The 21,599-nt window shown below is 47.0% G+C and overlaps 3 protein-coding genes across 5 annotated transcripts in view; 1 reads left to right on the plus strand and 2 right to left on the minus strand.

Annotated features, from left to right (window-relative positions):
- Nucleotides 1-5,945: 5,945 nt before the first annotated feature.
- Nucleotides 5,946-9,969, minus strand: MRPL54 (mitochondrial ribosomal protein L54). The gene is made up of 3 exons (XM_027851144.1): nucleotides 9,806-9,969; nucleotides 7,985-8,144; nucleotides 5,946-6,431 (listed from the first exon to the last, which is right to left on the minus strand). Exons 1-3 carry the CDS (start codon nucleotides 9,921-9,923, stop codon nucleotides 6,299-6,301), a joined length of 411 nt encoding a protein of 136 aa, XP_027706945.1. The 5' UTR covers nucleotides 9,924-9,969; the 3' UTR covers nucleotides 5,946-6,298.
- Nucleotides 9,970-12,340: 2,371 nt separating this feature from the next.
- On the plus strand, nucleotides 12,341-21,594 carry APBA3 (amyloid beta precursor protein binding family A member 3). Of its 2 annotated transcripts, none has more exons than XM_027850974.1 (11): nucleotides 12,341-12,483; nucleotides 13,544-14,264; nucleotides 14,360-14,399; nucleotides 14,866-15,011; nucleotides 15,717-15,803; nucleotides 16,790-16,945; nucleotides 17,240-17,419; nucleotides 18,530-18,742; nucleotides 19,033-19,152; nucleotides 19,442-19,582; nucleotides 21,312-21,594. In XM_027850974.1, exons 2-11 carry the CDS (start codon nucleotides 13,617-13,619, stop codon nucleotides 21,480-21,482), a joined length of 1,902 nt encoding a protein of 633 aa, XP_027706775.1. In that variant the 5' UTR covers nucleotides 12,341-12,483; nucleotides 13,544-13,616; the 3' UTR covers nucleotides 21,483-21,594. The 2 variants fall into 2 exon arrangements, with proteins under 2 accessions (XP_027706775.1, XP_027706776.1); XM_027850975.1 differs by lacking the exon at nucleotides 21,312-21,594 and adding an exon at nucleotides 19,712-20,163.
- Nucleotides 20,551-21,599, minus strand: part of TJP3 (tight junction protein 3) — a 47,064-nt gene continuing 46,015 nt past the window's right edge. For both annotated transcript variants that reach the window (XM_027850972.1, XM_027850970.1), the window contains exon 21: nucleotides 20,551-21,233. In XM_027850972.1, coding sequence (XP_027706773.1) covers nucleotides 21,131-21,233 — 103 coding nt within the window. In that variant the 3' untranslated portion in view covers nucleotides 20,551-21,130. The remainder of the gene's footprint in view (nucleotides 21,234-21,599) is intronic.

Below are 21,599 nucleotides of genomic sequence, written 5' to 3' on the forward strand. Positions count from 1 at the left end.
ACTGTAAAGGTGGTTTCTCAGGTGACTCCCTAATCCATAGGGAGAGAAACCACGTCTACCTTGGGAGTTTTAAAAGATTGGGAGAGGGATCACAGTAATTAGGGAGTCAGAGTCTAGGCTGGGTTTCTCAGCTAATGCACCATGAATCCTTAGAGTCTGGGGACCATAGCACATTGGCAGTTGAGATGCAGGCTCATCCAGCTGCAGCACCAAATCTGGACATGTATTTGGTGGGACCAGTACTATGTAGGAAGTACTCTAAGTTTTGATTCTACTGTACCAGAGACTGAGGTGAGTAGGAGAGAGTATGAAGAGGAAAACCTAATCAGTGGAAAATGGAACTGGGGCATAATGAGAGGGGGAACACAGCCAAATGGGGCTCGTGCTAATGGCAGGGGAGAAAAAGGCAATCACAAATGCCTTAAAGAAAGAGGAAAAGAACCTACATGTATGAAAATATTTATAGCAGCTCTTTTTGTGGTGGCAAAGAATTGAAAACTAAGGGGGTGCCCATCAATTGGGGAATGTATTATAGTATGTGAATGTAATGAAATACTATAGGGCCATAAGAAATAATGAATAGGATAGTTTCAGAGAAACCTGAGAAGACTTGTATGAAATGACACAGTGTGAACAGAAGCAGAAGAACAATTTGTACAATAACAACTTTATGAAGACAAACAACTTTGAAAGACTTAAGAACTCTGATTTAACGCAATGACCAACCAGGATTCCAGAGGACCCGTGATGAAACATGCTGCCCACCTCCTGACTGAGGGGTTTGACTCAGGGTGTAGACTGAGATACATATATATATTCTAAACATAGTCAATGTAGGAATATGTTTTACCTGACTATGCATATTTGTTACAAGGATTTTAATTTTCATTTTTTCAAGGGGGAAAAGAAGGGAAAAAAAATGGATTTTTGTTAAATTTTAAAAAATTAAATTAAAAAATCCTATAAATTGGAACTCTAAATTTATTTGTGTTATAAATAGACGTGGGGGACACTTGCCAATTTGGACACTTCTCTAAGCAAAGGAAATGGCAAACTACTCCAGTATCTTTGCCAACAAAACCCCACGGACTCTATTAAAATGATAAAACAGATGACACTGGGAGATAAGCCCTTCAGGTTGGAAGGTATCCAATTTGCTACTGGGCAAGAGTGGAGGATGGCTACAAGTAGCTCCAGAAAGGATGAAGTGGCTGGGCCAAAGCTGAAAGAAAGCTCAGCTGCGAGTGCATCTGGTAACAAAAGGAAAGTCTGATGCTATAAAGATCAATATTGCACAGGAACCCGGAATGCAAGATCTATGAACCAAAGTAAACTGGATGTAGTCAAACAATTGATGGAATGATTAAACATCAATATCTTGGATGTCAGTGAACTTAAATGGATGGGAATGGGTGAATTTAATTCAGGTGATCACTATATATACTACTGCAGGCAAGAATCCCTTAGAAGAAATAAAATAGCTCTCACAGTTAATGAAAGGGTGAGAAAAAGCAGTACTGGGTATAATCTCAAAAATGACAGAATGATAACTGTTAGAATCCAAGGAGAACTACTCATCACAGTCATACAAGTCTATGCTCCAACCACTGATGCCAAAGAGGCCTAAGTTGATCAGTTCTACGAAAACCTACATCATCTTCTAGAAGCAACACTAAAAAAGGATGGCACATTCATCACAGGGGATTGGAATGCTAAAGTAGAAAATCAAAAGATAATTGGAATAACAGGCAAGTGTGTTTGGCCTGGGAGTACAAAATGAAGCAGGGCCTCTGCTTAATAGAGTTTTAATCACTCACTAATAGGGTTCTTTTAAGATGACTCACTGGTCAAAGCACTCTTTTTCAACAATCCAAAAGGTGACGCTACATATGGACATCACAAGATGGTCAATACTGAAATCAGATTGATTATATACTTTGTGGCTTAAGGTGGAAAAGCTCCATACAGTCATTTAAAACAAGATCTGGAGCTGACTATGGCTCAGATCATGAGCTTCTTATTGCAAAATTCAGACTTAAATTGAAGTAGGGAAAACCATTAGACCATATAGGTATGACCTAATGAACATCTCTTCTGAATATGAGCGATGAATAGATTTAAGGGATTAGATCTGGTAGATAGAGTGTCTGAAGAACTAAGGTCAGAAGTTTGAAATAACCATCCACTACGCTAGATGGCATAGTGGATAGAGTACTGGCCCTGGAGTCAGCAGGACCTGAGTTCAAATCCGGCCTCAGACCAAACACTTGACACTTTACTAGCGGTGTGACTCTGGGCAAGTCACTTAACCCCAATTGCCTAAAAAAAAAGAAAAAGGAAAAAAAAGATTAAAAAAAAAGAACAAGAAAGAAAAATGGCTGTCTAATAAGTCTTTACAAGTAGTTGAGGAAAGAAGCAAAAGGTAAAGGAGAAAGGGAAAGATATAAAATGCAGAACTCCTGAGAAGAGCAAGGAGAGATGAAAAAGGTTTCTTAAATGAGCAATGCAAAGAAATAGAAGAAAACAATAGAATGGGAAAGGCAAGAAATCTCTTCAAGCAGATTAGATATCAAGGGAACATTTCATGCAAAAATGGGCATGATAAAAGACAAAAATGTTAAGTAGGAACTTAACAGAATCAGAAGAAATTAAGAAGAGGTAGCAAGAATACACAAAAGAACTACACAAGAAAGATCCTAACATTACTGATAACCAGGATAGTGTGGTTACTGATCTAGATCCAGACATCCTGGAAAATGAAGTCAAGTAGGCCTTAGGAAGAAATGCTAACAATAAGGCGGTGGGATGGAATTCCAGCTAAATCCCTGAATTTAAAATCCTGAAAGATGATGCTGTTAAAGTGTTGCACTCAATATACCAGCAAATTTGGAAAACTCAACAGTGGCTACTGGATAGGAAAAGATCAGCAAATGTCCCAATCCTAAAGAAGGATAATGCCGAAGAATATTCAAATTACCAAATAATTGTGCTTATTTCACATACCAGCAAAGTTACACTTAACATTTTGCAAGTTAGGCTTCAGCAATATGTGAACTGAGAATTATCAGAAGAGCAGGCTGGTTTTCAAACAGGCAGAGGAATAGAGACCAAATTGCCAACATTCACTGATTGTGGAGAAGGCAAGGGAATGCCAGAAAAACACCTACTTCTGCTTCATTACACAACAGCATTTGACTGTGCAGATCATAAGTCTCCTGAGGAACCTGTATGAAGGTCAAGAAGCAACAATTAGAACCAAACATGGAACAACTTACTGGTTTAAGGTTGGAAAAGGAGTACAACAAGGCTGTATATTGTCACCTTATTTAACTTATTTACAGAGTACATCATGCAAAATTCCATACTGGATGAATCAAAAGCCAGAATTAAGGTTGCCAGGAGAAATATCAACAATCTCAAATATGCAGGAAAAAAAAACTGGCTTGAAGCTAACATAAAAATCCCTAAGATGTTGGCTACTGGTCCCTATGATTTCCTGGCAAATAGAGGGAGAAGAAATGGAAGCAGTGTCAGATTTTATATTCTTGGGCTCAGAGATCATTGCAGAGGGAGACTGGCCATGAAATTAAAAGATGCTCCTTGGAAGGAAAGCTATGGCAAATCTAGACAGCATACTAAAAAGCAGAGATATCACCTTGCCCACAAAGGTCCATATAGTCAAAACTATGGTTTTTCCAGTAGCAAGGTGCGGCTATGAGAGTTGGACTACAAAGAAAGCTGAGTATTGCAAGAACTACTGCTTTTGAATTGTGCTGTAGAAGACTTTTAAGAACCCCTTAGACAGCAAGGAGATCAAGTTAGTCAATACTTAAAGAAATTAATTCAGGCCATTCACTGGGAGGTTAAATACTGAACTTGAAGCTTAAAATACCTTGGTCACATAATGAGACTTGGACACAACGCCTCGATTAAGAAGGCTAAAATCATACTAGCCTTTTATAGAGAAAGCCCAAAGGAGTGAGGGAAGAAAAGTGATCTGAGTGGTCTTCAGTCTCTCAGGAGAAAGTTTGAGAGCCAGTGGCTTCTGATGTCATGAGTACCATCAGGGATGATGACTGGCTTAATAAATACCTGTTTGATTAATGGAGTGTGGGTGAGGGGTATAGAAAATAGGCACAGGTTGGAAGGGGTTGATATTTCAACCCCTCTGATGGTATACAGTCAGTTAACAAGCATTTAATGAGTGCTTATTATGCACCAGGCACTGTGCTAAGTTTTTTCATTTTAATGATCACAACTGGCTTCAAGACTCACCTCAAATCTTACTCTCTGCAAGAGGCCTTTCCCAGTCCCTCCCCTCCAGTGATGCCTTCCAAGATTACCTCAAATATACATTGTATATATCCTGTACTGCACAGTTGCACGTGGTCTCCCCCATTAGAATGTGAGTTCCTTGAGAGCAAACTATTTTTTTGCCTTTTTTTTTTAAAATCCTCAGCACTTATCACAGTATCTAGTACTGGATTGTAAGTGTTTAATAAATAAATGCTTATTGACAGATTGAGTGCTAGGGACACACAGGCTGGTCCCAGCCTGAGAAGTCATTCAGGGCAGCTTGGGCAGGAAAAGAGACAGTCTTGTACTTGTCTCCTGGAGGGAACACCAGGGCAGGCAGCAGCTATAGCTTCTGTCTTCCAAATGACCCATCCCATCTATCCTGGGAGGCAAGGCTCAGGTTGGTGTTTGTCCTTCCTTCTTGAAGAGGATCATGACATCAGGAAGGTGATGCCACGACTTGCAAGTGAACTGGATTTAAGTGAGAGAGGGCTGTGCAAAGTCACCAACCTCACTTTCTTACTTTCTGGAGCCATCTGGGTCCAGTGGCAAGATGTAGATCAGAACGACTGGACGTGGCTCCCCAAAGCTCATGAATCCTAGCCTGGCCTTAGCAGCCCAGATCTCACCAACGTGGCAGGGCCTTAGGAATGCTGGTCCCTCTATCTCCCCTGTCATCCAACACATAATTGACTTATTTACCTCCATCCACCCAGCCTAGGTGGGAGGGTGGGAGAATGAAGAGCAGGGCAGTTTAGACAGACACTGTCTTCCCTTACTTGCACTAGTCCAGGTCAAGGACTTTCCTTGACCAGCACGGCCTGGCCAGGGAAGAGAGGCTGAGAGGGACTTCAGAGCCAGACCCCCCAGTTCTGGAGTCCAGTGGGGCCCAGGAAGCTTGTAAGATAGCGTAATCATATCCTAGAAAATGTTACACCTGGAGATAGGTAGCAGCACAATATAACGGAAAGGGACCATTGAGTCAGAAGACCTGAGGCCTGGTATAGCCCCCATAACTCTCCACATGACCCTGGTCAAATTACTGAACTTGTTTTCCCTTTCTGTAAAATGGGGATAATAATCCCTGCTCTATTAACCTAACAGGACTGTTGGGAAGATCAGTGCAACAAGGTGATAAGTCTTTGCAAGGTTTAAGCCTCACAACATATCAGTTAGGTTTCAGCATCACTAAAGCCCAGCCATGTTTCCCCAGGAAAACACCACCCATGCCAGGAGCTGGAAGACTCTTTTTTTTTTTTTAAGGCTATTAGGGTTAAGTGACTTGTCCAGGGTCACACAGCTAGTAAGTGTCAAGTGTTTGGTCTGAGGCCAGATTTGAATTCAGGTCCTCCTGACTTCAGGGCCAGTGCTCTATCCACTGTACCACCTAGCTGCCCCCATGGAAGACTCTTCAGTAATTACCAGACACTTCAGGGAAATTGGGGTGGGTTGGTTCACCGAGAGGGTAAGGGGATGGTGTCTTTAGGGAAGTGGAGGCAGAGGAAAGGGAGCGGGCTGTTTTATTCTATGACTAATGCCTGCCATTCCTGCCCCTATCCCTGTGGGTTCTCTAGGAACTAGAACGATGACTCCCAGGGGAGATGATCTCCCCGCTCCCCAACTTCAGGGTCAGAAGAGACAACACTGAATGAGTCACTCTGCTCCCAAAGAAACTCCTGGGAGGGCTTTATTCACCGGCCTTGGGCCCAGGTCCTCTCAGTCAGGCTCACAGCACGAGGGGCTGCTGGGAGCCTCAGAAGGTAAGATGAGAGGTGAGCTTGAAGAATCACGGTCCAAGAACAGAAGGGAAGGAGATCTCTCTTCCACTTCTTGCCTTTTTTCCCTCCAAAACCACAAAGTTCTTGGGAGAAAACCCTTTTCTCTACGACCTCCTCCATCCTCCTGCATCTGCTGCCCAAAGTCCTGTCCTGGGGAGGCCCTGGTCAGGTCCCCAGGCGACCTCCCATCACATATCCAGACACTGCTGCCCTCCCTCGCCTCCTCACAGCTTCTTGTTCTTGTTTAACTTGTTGTTCCTCCAGATGTTCTGTTTCCGCAGCAGCCGCCAGTACTCCCGGCTTTCAGGGTCCAGCTCCTCCAGGGTCTTGGGTGGCCCCAGGTTCATTTCAAAGAGCCTGAGGAAGAAAAGCGAGTCATTCCCCTGATCAACGACCTTCCATGGCTCCCCATGGTCTATAGCAGAGAGGGTCAAGTCCCTATCTAAGAATGGTTTTTACATTTTTAAATATGATAAAGCTTTATCTAAAAAATAGAAAAACTATTCTTAGCTTGCAGTCTTATGAAAAACAGGCAGGGGCTATATCTGGCTAATCCCTGGTTTAAAGGATAAAGACCAGATACCTAAGCCAAGTATTTGAGGTCTTCCACAGTCAATTCCTGTTGCTCTACACTACCCCAACCAGGCCAGCCTCCTTACCATCCCCTACACAGGCCAGGACAATGTCTGCTCTATTCCCCTAACCAAATCCTTTGAGGTCCAATTCAAGCCACACCTGCTGTAGGAAACTTTCAATCCACTTCAACAAGCAGTCATTAAGCACCTACCATGTGCAAAGCACTCTGCCAGGTGCTGGGAATACAAAGACAAAAAAACCCCAAAACCACTGCCTGACCTCAAGGAGCTTACATGCTAATGGGGGGGGGACCCAACAACATATAAACAAATGAGGGGCTACCAAGCATTAATGAGTGAGGTCAGGCAGAAGCCTGATGGAACAAACTCCCCTAATCCCTTAGGGAACAACCCTGTCCTTCGAGTAATTCAGGCTCACAATCATAGTCACACTCAACTACTCCCTCTTCCTCACCCCCCATATCCATCTGGCTGCAAAGTGCGGCCCATTCTGCCTCCATAACATCTCTCACATCCATCCCCTTCTGTCCATTCCTATGGCCCTCATCCTGGTTCAGGCCTTTATCCCTTCTTGACGAGACTATTTCAAGACCTGCCTTATCAGACTCCTGTTTCTCCCTTCTCTAATCCACCTTCCACACAGTTATCAAAATAATCTTCCTAAAAAAGTATGACTTTGTTACTCCCCTGCTCAGTAAATATGAATGGCTCCCAATTGCTTCTACAATAAAATACAAAATCCTCAGTTTGCCATTTTAAGCCCTTTCCAATCTAACTCCAGTCTACCCTTCCCAGGCTTACTGGACTTCACTCCCCTTTACTCCCTCCCCATTCTAGCCAAACTGGCCTCTCCATGTTCCCAGCATTCCACTTCCCCTCTCCTCGCCTCTGCATGGGCTATCTATCCCCTCAGTCAGGCAATGTATTCATCTCCACCTTTTAGAATTCCTAGTTTCCTTCAAGGCTTGGCTCAGGAGCTACCTCTTATACACAACTTTTCCCTTCTGAACTGGATTGGAAATGAACCTCGAAGGAAACAATTTCTTTTTTAATTCAATAAATATTTATTAAGCACCTACTACATAACTCTAAGAGGTGGGAGAGTACACTGCAGGCATGAGTGAAGAGTCTGTGCAAAGGCAGGAGATAGAAAGCTGAGGCTGGGGAACAATATTCAGCCAGGAGTGATCTTTCTCTCCTTTGAGCTCGGACAGCCTCCAGGTACAAAGTGATATACATTTCCCTGAGGCTTTTATCTGGGGCTGGAGGTAAGAAAGGAGGAAGCTATACCTCTGGGGGCTCCCTTCAACTCACCAATCTGGATACTCTGAGTCAGGCTTCAGGGGCACTTCAGGGCCTTCTTTGTAGATGTTGACCCCCATGGCATGTGTAGTAAGCAGAACTGGGTCCTTGCATACATCTGGGTCCTTCAGGGCTTCTGCAGGTAAAGCTTTGCCTTTGCCTCCTTTTATGACTGTGAGGAGAAGGACAGCTCAGCTCAGCACTGTGCCAGAATATCCCAAGGTGGATGAGAAGCATTTATTAAGCACCTAGTATGTGCCAGGCACTGTGCTAAGTGCCTCAAAGGTTAGAAAAGGTTAGTCATCCCCCCCCCCAATTCACTCAGCAAGCATGAGGTGTATGACAATGACAGCAAACATACAGTAGTGCTTACTATGTGCCAGGATATATGCTAAGAGCTTTACAATTATTATTGCATTTGATCTTCATAACAACCCTTGCTGGTAAATGCTATTATTATACAGTTGAGAAAACTGAGGCAAACCATAGTTTAAGTGATTTGCCCAGGATTACACAGCTAGTAATGTCTGAAGCCAGAAGTGAACTCAAGTCTTCCTGACTCCAGGTCTGGTGCTCTATATACATGACCTACCTGTCCTGGGGTGACTCATTAGCCTCCTTTGGGCTTCTGCAAATGGGACCATGTGATCTCTAAAGCCACTTCAAGTTCTGATTATTTGATATGTCCGAAGGTTCCTTCCAGCTCTGACATTCTATATCCTAATACGGGTCCCTAGTAGCTATGACATTGGACAGTTAAGTGGTGAAGTGGACAGAACAAGCTGGTCCTGGAGTCAGGAAGACCTGAGTTCAAAGCTGGCCTTAGACATAGGTGACCCTGGGCAAGTCACTTAACCCTGTTTGCCTCAGTTTCCTTATCTGTAAAATGAGTTGGAGAAGGAAATGGCAAACTGCTCCAGTATCTCCGCCAAAAAAATTCCAAGTGGGGTCATGAAGAGTAGGACACTGCTGAAATGAGAGTTCTGATGATTCAATGAAGTCTAGCCCAAGTACACTTAGTTTACAGTGGCACAAAGAACAATGAATTTGGGAATTAGAACATCTGAGTTTGAATTCCAGCTCTTGTACTTACTAGTTGTGTGACCCTGGGTGGGTAATTTCACTTTTTCTGAAATCAGCTTCTTTTGTAAAATAAGATAATTAGCCGAAAAGTCTCTTTTGGTTCAAAATCCTAGGTCCCATCCTTCTGAAAGTCTGGGTGCCCACAAGCTATGATGACCAGTCACTGAAGCTTTCTTTTTTCTTTCTCATCTCCTGCTTCGCATGTGCCACCTCCTCACCCCCACCCCCCAACACACAAACACACACACACACACACACACACACACACACACACACACACAGTAGGAGCTTAACAAATGCTTGCAGATTGAGGGGAAGGAACAAGCATTTATTAAGCACCTACAGTGTGCCAGGCACTGTGCTAAGCGCCACACAAAGATTATCTCAAACTATCGATTAGTAAATCTCCCTTAGGCCAGATGACCCCCAAAGCCTCTATTCAGAGGAAAAGAGGTGGGGCGTGGGCGTGATCTAACACCACCCACCTAAGGTGGGGCCTTCTCAGAGCCCAGTCCCGCCCTCACTCCCTTTCCACAGGCTTAAGCCCACAACCGGCGCCTGCGCACTGCGTTCAGCGCGGTGACCCAGACCCACAACCAGCGCCTGCGCATTGAGCTGACAGACTTGGCATCCTCAGCGAAGCAGATCTCGGTCTCGGTCTCGGTCCCGGTCACGGTCCCACGGCCCGAGTCGGTGCAAAGTCGAGGCTGGTCCCCGAGCTCTGTTATTGCCCAGTCCAGGCTAACTCACCCGGCCTCTTAGCGTATCCCCGAAAAGAGAGGCTACAGGGGGTGGCGGGACCCCGTAACGAGGATCCCCACAAACTCCTCCAGGTTCTGGGGACTCCGAAGACAAACCGCGCCGCCATAACTTCCTCAGGTCGCGGGGACTATATCCGTCACAAGGGAGCGCCCAGAACTAAGGGAACGCCCAGAACTGAGGTTGTCGCACAGCATTTTGGGAAGTGTAGTCCTTGCGGAGAAGTTTGAGTAGTTCCCAGGTTACGGAGCTGGGAGGGGCCTCACGGCCGAGTCGTCCAATCTCTAAACAAAATTGTGAATCGGACAGAAATCTTCAGTAGCTCCCAAGTAACGTTCACATTCTTCTTTTTGTCATTCAAGGCCTCACACTACCTTACCAGCTTTATTATTTTTTCCTTCGCCACTCCCCAAAGAACCTGTCCTATTCCAAACTACAGACTCCAATTCTTCGTATTTTTATTCATGCTGTGCCTTCTATCTAGAATGCATTCCCTCTGCTTCCCGATCATAGGGTTTAGGTTAGATCTCTTACTTTACAGATGAGCAAAATGAGAAACCCCAGGAGTTTAAGTGACTGCTGAGACGTCTTTCTTATCCCTTAAACCTGACTTAAGTAGCACCTCTTCCAGGAAATCTTCCTTGTGAAAATACAGACCTTTTAAGCACTTTGTTACGTACCTCCAACGTCACGTGAATGAAGAACCTTTATTAAGCGGTGCCCCGCATTTGCCTTCCTCCAAAACTTACGTGCTGTTTTCTGCTGTAGTTATCTAGCAGAGGGCGGGGTCTCTGAAAGTCAGGATTCTAGTTTAAGTCCCGTCTCTGTCTTGGTATGTGACCGTGGGGAGTTCCCTTAGGTTCTCAGTGCCCGGGAAAGCCTGTAAATTTATAAAAAGCAGCAGCTGGTGTTCTGATGAATCCTTTCTACCCTTAGAGCTCCCTACGCCAATGGAAACAAAATCAACCTGCTCTTGCCTCTCCTCCCCACTCCCCAAGATATCTGTGTATGGAGAAGTATGTAGATGAAGAGAGATGACAGTGGATCCAGCACGGGACCTCAGTTCAAATCCAGCTTCAGACACTCACTAAGCACTGTAACCCCGAGCAAGCCACTTATCTCTCTTCCTCGGTTTCAATGTGAATTTCAATCTCAAACTTTTTTTTTTTTTTTTAACCCCAAGTTACTCTTGCTCTCATTGATTGGCCAGCCATATATCCCTGGCTATGCCCTACTTGGTTATTATCTGGGCCCGGATGGGTCAGAGTGAATGTAAATAGTAATTGTTTCTTTTGGCCAGAAACCCCAAGGGTCTTCCCTTCCCAGTTTGATTTTTCTTCTTTTAAATTAAAGGGGCCATCCCTTGGCTCACTTCTTAAAACAGCCCTAATCTTTGAATAGGCGTAGCCTCAGTCGAAGAGGAACCTGGGAAAGAAGTTAGTTTAAAAAGGCCAAGGTCTCCCGCTGCATCCTGAGCCGTTTTCAGTGGATCCTCGTGTAGTGATTTTGGGGTCCCAGCACCCCTAAACCTCTAAACCTCAATAGTCCTGATCTGGCCACTGGACCCAGATGGCTCCAAAGGAGAACGTGAGGCTGGTGACTCTGCACAGCCCTTCCTCGCTTAACTTTAATTCTCTTGCATGTCATGGCATCACCTCCCTGATGTCATAGTCCTCTTGGAGAATGAGGGACAAACAGTAGCAACGTCCAAAGTTCTTCTTAGGATCAAGTGAGAAACTATTTGTAAATCACTTTGCCAATCTTAAAAGTACTATATAAATGCTAATTATTAACTATTGAAGAATAAAAATGTAAAGATATGGGATGGAATTAAGGCAATTCAAACCCGACATTTGAACAAGCTGTTGACAGTAGAAAAATGGTTTCATTTCACGAAAAGTAGTTTTTGTCTTTTGTCCCAAGTTTCAGAGGCCCTCCTTCTGGTAAATAACTATAATACAAAATAAGGTACTTAAAGATACTTAAAAGGTGGTGCTTAACAAGGTCCAAAACATCCCTGTGATCGGTGAATTGGGAGTGAGGGTACTTGGGTTCCAGTCCCATCTCTGCGGCTATATTGCTTTGGGGTAGTGTGGTGGAAAAACTCTGGATTTTAAGCAATAGTAAATATTTTTTCAAAAAGTTACCTCTATTTTCGAAATGCCATGAGTCACACCTAACCTTTTTTTTGGAGGTGCTGAAAGTTACCAAGAGACACTGAAACTCAGTTTCCTTATCGGCAAAATGGGCATAAAATGAGCATAATAATACCCGAAGTATTCATATACCATAATCCTCAGTCCGGAGACTCAAGCAAGATGAGTGCTGTTAAGTAATGGGGCTTTGCCAGGCTCAAAGCGCTGTATAAAGCCGAATAGTTATTATCGCAGCCTGGACTTTCTCCCATTCATTTCTCCTGGAGAGCCCCACTTAACCACACCGCCCTAACTTCTTAGGAACTACATTTCCCAGCAAGCCCCTGGGGTGGCGCCTGCGCAGTGTGGTGTGGGAACTTGGCCTGGCCGAGCCGGGCTGGGAGCGGCGACGGTGGCGGAGGCAGCGGTGATCCAGTGTAGGGGCCCGGCGGGGAGCCTAGCGCACTGGATCCGGGACCAAAGCCGGAGCAGTCCCGCAACCCCGGTCTCGCGGGAACGCGCCGCTGCTTGGAAGTAATTGTGGGGACAGACTGTGGGCCAATCAGGCTTGGAACCCTAATCAGGGAAATTGGGGCAGGAATGTCAGAGAAAAGGGGAGGGGGCGGTGGAGGGAGTTGGGCTTTTTTGGCGTGTGGGGGAAGGGCCTGGGAAAAGTTGAAGGGGAAAGGGGGTTGGGGGAGGACTGACTTCTGTTACCTCCTCTGATACTTAGTAGCTGTTTGACCCTTCGAGAATCCCTTAACCACTCAGCCTCAGTTTCTTCGTCTGTAAAATTGGGGCAGCCCGGTGGTGCAGTGGATAGAGTGTCAGCCGTGGAGTCAGGGATACCTGAGTTCAAATGCGGCCTCGAACACTTACTAGTTGTGTGACCCTAGGCAAGTCTCTTAACCCTGTTTGCCTCAGTCTCCTCATTTGTAAAACGAGCTAGAAAAGGAAATGGCAAACCACTTCAGTGTCTTTGCTGAAGAAATCCCAAATGGGGTCACGAAGAGTCGTACACAACTGAACAACAGAAACAGGGGATAATCATACTACTTGTACCACCTGCTTCCTGGGTTGGTTACAAGACTCAAATGAAATGACTTTCGCACACTTAAAGAACTGTATGAATGCCAGTTACTATTAGCTAGCTTGGCATTTCTGTCGTGTTTTAAAGTTTGCAAAGGGGGAAACTAGGTGGCGCAGCAGGATAAAGCTCTGGCCTTAGAGTCAGAAGGACTTGAGTTCAAATCCAGCCTCAGACACTTGACACTTACTGTGTGACCTTGGGCAAGTCACTTAACCCCAATTGTCTCACCAAAATAAATTAAAAAAAAAATTAAAGTTTGCAAAGCACTTTATAAATGTTATTTCAGTGGATCTTCACAATAGCCCTGAGAGGTAGGTGCTATTATTAATTTCCTTTCAGAGATGCAGTGATTTGCCCAGGATCATACAGCTAAGTGTCTCAGGCTGGATTTGAACTCTGGTCTCCAAGTTCAGTACTCTATGCACTGTACCATCTAGCTGCCTTATTATTCTTTCTGTTACTTACTATTACTTCTGTTATTAACCCAGCCTTCTTATTTTACAGATGGGTCAACTGAGACCCAGAGACTTAACTTTTGCAAGGTCACAGAGCCCAGGACTCAACTCACCCTGAGAAGATGGACTGTGATGTGTGTTCCTCAGAGCCTCCAGCCATGGACCTGGAGGAGTCAGAGGCCTCTGTTCTTCTGTCTTCTTTTGATTCCCCACCCTCAGTTGCTACTTCCTTAGGACCTGCTTGCCCTTGGGAGCCAGCTGTGCCTGAGGCAGCTTCAGCCAATGATCTTGAAGGGACAGGGCCCAAGGGTTTGGGGAGTCTGAATCTGATGGACCTGGATGAAGACCCTAGTGAACAGGAACTTCAGGACCTGGTGGACCAGTTCCAGGCCCTGCCTTCAGACTTGCCAGAAGCACCTTCCCAGGATGGACACCCGTGTCCCCTCCACATTGCCACTGGCCGTGGCTTGGCCACTCCAGAAGCTCCAGAAAATCACGGACTTTTGTCATCTGAAGCCAGGCATGAAGACCTGCTCAGTCTTCTGTGCAGTGAGGGAGAAGCACCTCTGACCCAAACAGCGCCCCCAGGCCCCGAAGGCCCCCAAGACCCCATCCCCTGCCTTCTCCAGCCCCCAAAGAACTGTGCCAAGAGGACAGAGGAGAGGTCTGTGGATGGAGAGTGTAGTTCTAGTAGCTCCCCAGAGCCCTGGCTGGGACCTACCCCTCTGGCCCATTCCAAGCAGCTGTCCCCTGATGCTGGCACCACCCAGGTAAATAGGATTTTCCCATCTCCCTCAGCAACACCTAGGAGCCAAACCAGGAGACCTTGTTGCTAAGCTTCCTCCTTTCTCGTGTTTCTTTCCAGACCCCTGAAGCCTTAGCATGCTATCCTGCCTTCCAAGAAGGTGAGTGTCCTTTTCATTCTCAATTCAACCAATTTGGGATCTGAGGGGGTGTCAAAGGGGAAGGACAGAGGTCAAGATGGCCAAGCTAGAAGGTAGGTAGTTGCTCTGCAGACCTGGAGGAAAATGGAGAGTTCTAAACTGGGGGGTCTAGACCACTCAAATAGATTTTAGTGACGCTATCTGTGCTCCCAGAACCCATCACAGTTCTCTAGTTGAGTACTGCAAGCTGTTTTGGGCTTCTTGAATAATGTATAGGTCAGACTATTCACTGGCATCTGGAGTCATAGGTGATACGAGTTGTAGTTATAGACTTTGGAGGTGGTGCGACAGGTTTAGGATCTCTAAGGTTCATGGTGCTATGACTACCCCCGGGGCTCCCAGAGAGAGAGCTGGGAACTGAACGTGAGGGCTCCAAGGACTCACCTACTTGACTCTTGTCCCTGCCTTTCTCGTTCCTCTGTCTTAGTGGCAGGACCCTGTGACCCAGAAGACCTGCTGGATGGAGTCATTTTTGGAGCCAAGTATCTGGGCTCCACCCAGCTTGTTTCAGAGCGGAACCCATCGATGAGTGCCCGCATGGCCCAGGCTCAAGAGGCTGTAGACCGGATCAAGGTAAGGCCAGGAAGGATGGGGAAGGAGAGAACAGGAGGAGGAGAATGATAGAGGGAGCTTGTCACCATTTCCTTTTACCCTTGGGGACAAAGATCTGTAGATAAGGGACTGAGGCCTGGAACTGGAGCTTAGCCTTCACCTCCTCCTCCCCTGATATCTGGCTCCCATGCCTTGAGCTCATACACACCTTTGGGGAAGATTGTGGAGGGAGTCTGGGGCCTTATTGCATTAGGGCTCTGCCCCTGAATTGAGTCAATAGGGCAGGTGTCACCCAGTGAAGTAATTGGTTTTATTTCCCTTCATTACTGCCTGATGAGAGTGGAGTTACCCTGTCCCAATCAACATTTTCTCCACACCCTGCTCCTCTGCTCTCCTCTCCCATTCTATAGATGGGAAACCTGAGGCTTAGGGAGGTTAAATGTTTTGCCCAAAGTCAAACAAGTAATAAATGAGAGAGCTGGGGTTCCACAAATGCAAATCCAATGCTCTTTTCCCTCTCCCTCTTATTTGGTTCATGTCAGAGGCCAGGGACATCGGGTCCCATGGAGAGAGTAGAGAATTGTGCTGTGGCTGTATCCAGGGCTGCCTGGCTCCCAGGAAGAGAAGAGGGAGGCTGGGATGAAGGAGGGTTTGGGCTGGCCCAGCCTGCCCCAGGAACTTGAAGTTCTCTTCTTCTGTGGCCCTCACTCCTGTTCTTATCTGTAGGCTCCTGAGGGAGAGACCCAGCCCATGACTGAGGTTGACCTCTTCATTTCAACAAAGAGGATCAAAGTCTTGACAGCTGACTCCCAGGTACTGACCCTGGAGCGTTGAGGAGGGAGAAATAGCACGGGTGTGACAAGGAGCATGGTGCATTCTGGGGGCTAATGGGCAGTGGCAGGGGATGATGGGCCGAGAGGAGAGTGGGGCCCGGTCAGGGATGGCTTCCAAATGCCCTGGGGAAAGCTTGGACTTAAACCCTGGCAAGTGACTTAAACCCTCTGGGCCACCTGCCTTTTCTGTGAAATGAGGGAGTTGGAATGGAAGGCCCCCTGAGTTCCAGTTCTAACTTCCAGTTCTAACTCTTTGAACATATGGCTCTCTGGGCAACATGGAGCCATTGTAGTTTCTTGAATAGGGAGTGATTGAAAATGATGGGCTGGGCTGAGCTGGGCTGGGTATCAAAGGAAGAAACGGGAAAAGGGGTCATCATAACTTGCTTCCATAGTGGTTGAAAGCCTGCAAAGTCCTTTCTTTGCCAACAGTGTTGTATGGTCAGTAGTACACGTGTTATCCTAATATTTTAGACTGACACAGCTAGAAGTGGGTAGAGCCCTGGGCTTAGAGTCAGGAAGACCTGAGTTCAAATCTGGCCTCAGATGCTGTGTGACGTTGGGCAAGTCATTCGACCGCTGTCTGCCTCAGTTTCCTCACGTGTAAAATGAGATAAGAATAGTTCCTACCTCCCAGGGTTGTGTTGGGAGTCCCCCAAAAGGTAATATATAGTGATACATAAATGCATTGATTATTGTTAAAGAAGATCACATAGAGTGATACATAAATGCTAACTGTGATTGTTATTAAAAGATGAGGAAGCTGTGGCTCAGAGGATAAATGACTTAGAGGTAAAGGAACTTGACCCATGGTCACACAACTACCTAGTGTCCTAGTCAGGATTTGAATCCAGGACTTGTGAAGGAGGGCTTGGTCTGGCCCAGCCTGCCCCAGGAGCTTCCTGCAGGGAAGTCCAGAGATCTTCCTGCTCTGAGTCCCTTCTCTCTGGCTTTCGTCCCCACCAGGAGGCTATGATGGATCACTCCCTGCAGACCATCTCCTACATTGCTGACATTGGCAATATGGTGGTGCTGATGGCCCGAAGGCGTCTGACGAGGCAGCCTGGCTCTCAGGAGCGGCGTCTCTACAAGATGATCTGCCACGTCTTCCACTCAGCAGATGTGAGCTGCCTGGTGGAGGAGGGTGGGGACAGGCACTAGGCTTTTCTGAGGGTTCCCCAGGGTCAGCACGGGGTTCAGCGGGGAGGAACCTTGAAGGGCATCTGGCCCTAGACCTGCCCCATTGACTTCTCTTAAAGCCCCAGGCCAGGCCCTTGTCCCCAGTGGAGAGTCTGTCTTGGAGGAGGGATGATTCCAAGGATGCATGGACAAGTGGGGCTACCCAGTGGTTGGGAAATTCCCAGGGAAGGAAGCTTAAGAAGGGGGCAGGCTCTTAGCGCTATCTATGCCCCACAGGCCCAGCTGATTGCCCAGGCCATTGGACAGGCCTTTGGTGTGGCCTATGGTCAGTTCCTTCGGGCCAGTGGCATTGATCCCAGCCAGTTGAGTGCCCAAGAAGACTGTGGGAGGCTGAATGAGGGGGACCTTCACAATGGAGACCTGGCCCACTTTTCAAATCAGGAGAACTGCAGGGATGTGAGTGAAAGTGAAGCCTTCTCCTCCCCAGCTAAGCGGTCCTCCCGCTAGCCCTTTTCCTCCACAGCCCACTTTCCCAAGATTTCCCCCTCCCTTTTCTCGTTCTCACAATTTCCACACTGAGGTCCTTGGACCTCCTAAATTCCCTCTGACCTATTACTACTCCTGACTTCATCTTCCCTTGACCTTTAAACTAAACCCTCACTACATCATGCTGCTCTCAGGCCATCTTGAAAGAGCAGTGAGATGCCCCCACCCTTCTGGGCTTCACATTGCTCTATCTGTGGAGTAAGGGAAGAGAGAAGGGCTTAGATGGGATGGTCTCAAAGGCCCTGCTCACCTCAAGCAATGGATGATTTAGGTCTGAGCTTCCTCTCAGCTCTTATAGTTTACATTCTAGAATCTGATGTTATTTTCAGCCTAAAGATCTGATGAGTTTTAAAATAACAGTAGCTGACATTTATATGGAACTTTAGTGCTATACAAATTACAAAAATGTGTTCTGTCCATGATCTCATTCCATCCCTCACTGCCCCAAGTATTAATATCCCCATTTTACAGATGAGGAACCTAATGCAACTTACCCAATGTTAGGTAGCTAGTAATGGGCAGAGTTGGGATTCACACTAGGGTCTTCTGAGACTAAATCCAGTGCTCTGTCCATTGTACCATAGCTGCTTCTAGAAAGCCATTTGATTTCCCTTCCCACCCCCTTAAGGCAATGTGGTGTATTGGCAAGAGCCCTGGATTTGGAGGCAGAGGATATGTGTTCAAATCTGGACTCTGCTACTTGACCCTGTGTGATCTGGGCCATGCCCATTAACTGCTTTGAGCCTTGATTTATGTGGCTGGAAAATGAAGGGGCTGGACTAGGCATTTCAGGTCTCATCTAGCTTAAATCTGTGATCTATAGCATTATTGTAGAAGTATGGGAGAAAGTGATTATATTAGGTCATTACAAGATTAAATGCAGAAGGAAAGGCTTTCTCTTCTCTCCTGAGCTCATTCAGTCTCTTGTCCCTCCTGGTCTCTCATCCCATCTGCTCCCCAGTAGGGAGGGAGGGATGTATGGCTCTGTGCCTGACATCTTCTCTTCTTCTCCCCTGACAGGTATGTATTGAGAAACAGCAGGGAGAATGCCTGGGGGTGGCGCTGGTAGAATCTGGCTGGGGTTCCCTGCTGCCCACAGCCGTCATCGCCAACCTGCTGCATGGTGGGCCAGCCGAGCGCTCTGGGCTGTTGAGCATTGGGGACCGGCTCACTGCAGTCAATGGCACCAGCCTGGTGGGGCTGCCCCTGGCCTCATGCCAGGCCATAGTCCGAGTAAGTGTCCCTTAGGGTCTGGGCTGAGGGCCTGCTCTGGACTCTGAATCAAAGTGTAGTACATAGCCCATGTCCCATTGGGCTAAGGGCTGGTAAGGATTTTAGAAATTATTTGGACCAACTCCCCCATTTTTCAGATGGGTAAAGCCCAAGAGAGGAGGTGACTAACTCACGTCACATGGTAAAGCCAAGATTAGAAACCAGGTCTCTTAGTATCTAGTTCTTTTCCCCCTTCTTCCCCCATACTGCTCTCAGGATCTAATCCTGGTCCCTGCCCCTCTCCTCAATAGGAACTAAAGTCTCAGACTTCAGTAACACTGAGTATTGTGCACTGTCCACCAGTCACCACGGCCATCATCCGCCGACCTCATGCTCGAGAGCAGCTGGGCTTCTGTGTGGAAAATGGCATTGTGAGTTCAGGGAATAAGGGCTGGGATTGCTTGTGCCATGAGGAGGTGGGTATTTGAGAAGGATCCTGGGAGGACCAGGGCAGGTTGGGAGGCTCACTCTGTCTTCTGGGAAGAAACAAGTGTACTTGTGGGAGTCAGTGAGGATAGGCAGATGGCTGTCTCTGCGTCCCGCGTTTGCGGGTATCCTGGGGCCAGGGGTTCAATAGGCTGTCCTCTGGGATCTGGATCATGGCCTGTGGGTAGGGCCCCATAGGCCCCATAGGCCCCATGTCATGGTTTCATCCCTCAGATCTGCAGCTTGATGCGTGGAGGCATCGCAGAGCGTGGTGGAGTTCGAGTTGGACACAGAATCATCGAGATCAATGGGCAGAGTGTGGTGGCCACACCCCATGATAGGATTATCCAGCTGCTTACTGAGGCCCATAATGAGGTAGGCACCTTTCTCTCAATATTCCCCGTTTCTCCCCCAGGCCTTCTTATTGGGGTTGGGTGGGGTGAGTTTTTCTGTGTTGTTATATGCATCTGAGCCTTGAGCCTCCAGCCTCCTCTCTCCTACCAGGTCCATATTAAGATGATGCCAGCCTCCACCTACCGCCTCCTCACCGGCCAGGAGCAGCCCATCTATCTGTGACCTGGGAGGGGGGCCCAGCTTGGCCCCCCAGACTGATTACTCTGGCATCCATACTCTCAGACTCAGGGGAAGAAATGATCCCCAAACCCTGCCTGTACTGGGAATCCTCATGGCCAAGACTTCTCCTGGGCTTTGCTCAGTGTCAGTGCCTTATGCTCTTGTGTGCCACCTTGGGCCTCAGATCGTCATGGCTGGAGCTGCTACAATCCTGGGCACCAGGGATCTCTCCCTATCTGGCCTGGGCTCAGTTTGCCTACTTCCTTCTACCCACCAATGGGTTATGCCCCCTTTCTGAAGAGTGTGTGGGGGAAGGGCCACAGAAGTGTTTTTTAAAGCTATCCTTTTAGCTGGTAAAGATTAAACTAAGCAGTGAAAAGAGACTGAGTGCAGTAGTGGACAAGGCACTGGGTTTGGAGTGAGGCTATGAGTTCCATGTCATGTTGGGGCCTGGGGGAGCAAGCAGGCTGGAAGGCACAGAACTCTTGAACTGGCCTAAATGGATTTGGAGCAAGGAGGGGCCAGTCTCCAGACACTACCACAAGCCCAGGGCAGGGAGCTAAGCTTTTAGAAGCTTAGAGGGACTTGGACCTTGGATCATACATAATATATACACATATACTGGGCATCTGAACCCCATCATACAGGGGTTGTATCATACAGATCATTCTGTGACGCCTTCCTCCATTCCCACACACTTTGACAGTCTGATGAAGCCGATAGACTCCTTAGAATCGTATTTTTAAATGAACAAAATAAAAGATGTAGGATTACAAAGGAAACCAATTCTGTTGAAGTACAGTTATCCAAATATTTTTTAAAAAAGTTCACAGGCACCCAGGTTTCTTTAAAAACCCTTGTTCTAAGCTAACATCGTTCAAGACCCGGGTTAAGTCTAGAACCTGACACAAGTTGAATGACCCTTCAGTTTCCCCACCCATAAAACTAAGAGTTTTAGTCAATGATCTCTATGGCCCAGTCCGGGTCCTGGGTTCTAGGTCCTGAGAGAGTGGGAACACATTGTTCTACTGGGACAGTTGGGGGCAGGGCTATACTGCCCTGGGAATGTTTTGTGACATTGATAACCAAGCCCAGAGATGCGTGTAGGGGATGGAATAGGATGACCTGTCTTCCTTCCCTGGCCTGCAGTATCGAAAGGGGGGGGTGGGGAATAAAAATCCAACTTCCTTTATTAGGAATAGGCAGGTCTGGAAATGACCTTCCCAAATGAGGAGGCGGAAGCCAGAGTGAGTCTCCTTCCTTGAAGCTGCTGGAGTAAGGCAGGGAGGTGGAGCTTTCAGATTCCCTGAGGTGACCTTGGTGTTGGGCTGGGGCCAACGGCCCCCAGGGTCACAGGTCAGTGGCAGGCCCCCAGTCATAGCCATCATCCTCATCTGATTCATAATTCCGGGCTCGGGTGAATTTTTTTCTCAAGGCTTCTCGCTCGTAGGTTCTGGGGAGGGCAAGAAATAAAGAGATCCTGGTAATTATGTGACCATAGACAACCTCTCTTTGGGTCAAAATTTCTAAGGATGAAGCTGTCTGGAAATTCCCGTTTCTTCTGGAGAGAAGGCCTGTATACCAGTGGGGAGACCAGTATGATGGAGTGGAAAGAGCATTGAGATTTGGAGTACAAATGCTACTTGTGGTGTGCCTTTGTGCAAGTCACTTCCCTTTTTTAGATTCATTTTCTCACCTTTAGAAAGAGATGTCCCATTTTAGCCTTAAATTCACCCTGCCCCTATAGCAATATACGCCCCAGAGGGCCCTCAACACCAGCTGTTCCCCTCCTTTCTGCCCATTGCAAGAAATGGTTTTA

The sequence above is a fragment of the Vombatus ursinus genome, unplaced genomic scaffold (genome assembly GCF_900497805.2).
Source record: "Vombatus ursinus unplaced genomic scaffold, bare-nosed wombat genome assembly UNPS02009173.1, whole genome shotgun sequence".
In the NCBI taxonomy this organism is placed as follows: Eukaryota; Metazoa; Chordata; class Mammalia; order Diprotodontia; family Vombatidae; genus Vombatus; species Vombatus ursinus.

What these genes read in the sequence shown, in the direction of transcription:
- APBA3 (XM_027850974.1), top strand. Translation starts at nt 13,617, where the DNA reads ATGGACTGTGATGTGTGTTCCTCAGAGCCTCCAGCCATGGACCTGGAG. An exon ending in CTGATGCTGGCACCACCCAG is followed by an intron (nt 14,265 to 14,359) that starts GTAAATAGGATT and finishes GTTTCTTTCCAG; the next exon opens with ACCCCTGAAGCCTTAGCATG. An exon ending in ATCAGGAGAACTGCAGGGAT is followed by an intron (nt 17,420 to 18,529) that starts GTGAGTGAAAGT and finishes CTCCCCTGACAG; the next exon opens with GTATGTATTGAGAAACAGCA.
- MRPL54 (XM_027851144.1), bottom strand. Translation starts at nt 9,923, where the DNA reads ATGGCGGCGCGGTTTGTCTTCGGAGTCCCCAGAACCTGGAGGAGTTTG. An exon ending in GGGATACGCTAAGAGGCCGG is followed by an intron (nt 8,145 to 9,805) that starts GTGAGTTAGCCT and finishes TTCTCCTCACAG; the next exon opens with TCATAAAAGGAGGCAAAGGC. An exon ending in GACTCAGAGTATCCAGATTG is followed by an intron (nt 6,432 to 7,984) that starts GTGAGTTGAAGG and finishes TTTCTTCCTCAG; the next exon opens with GCTCTTTGAAATGAACCTGG.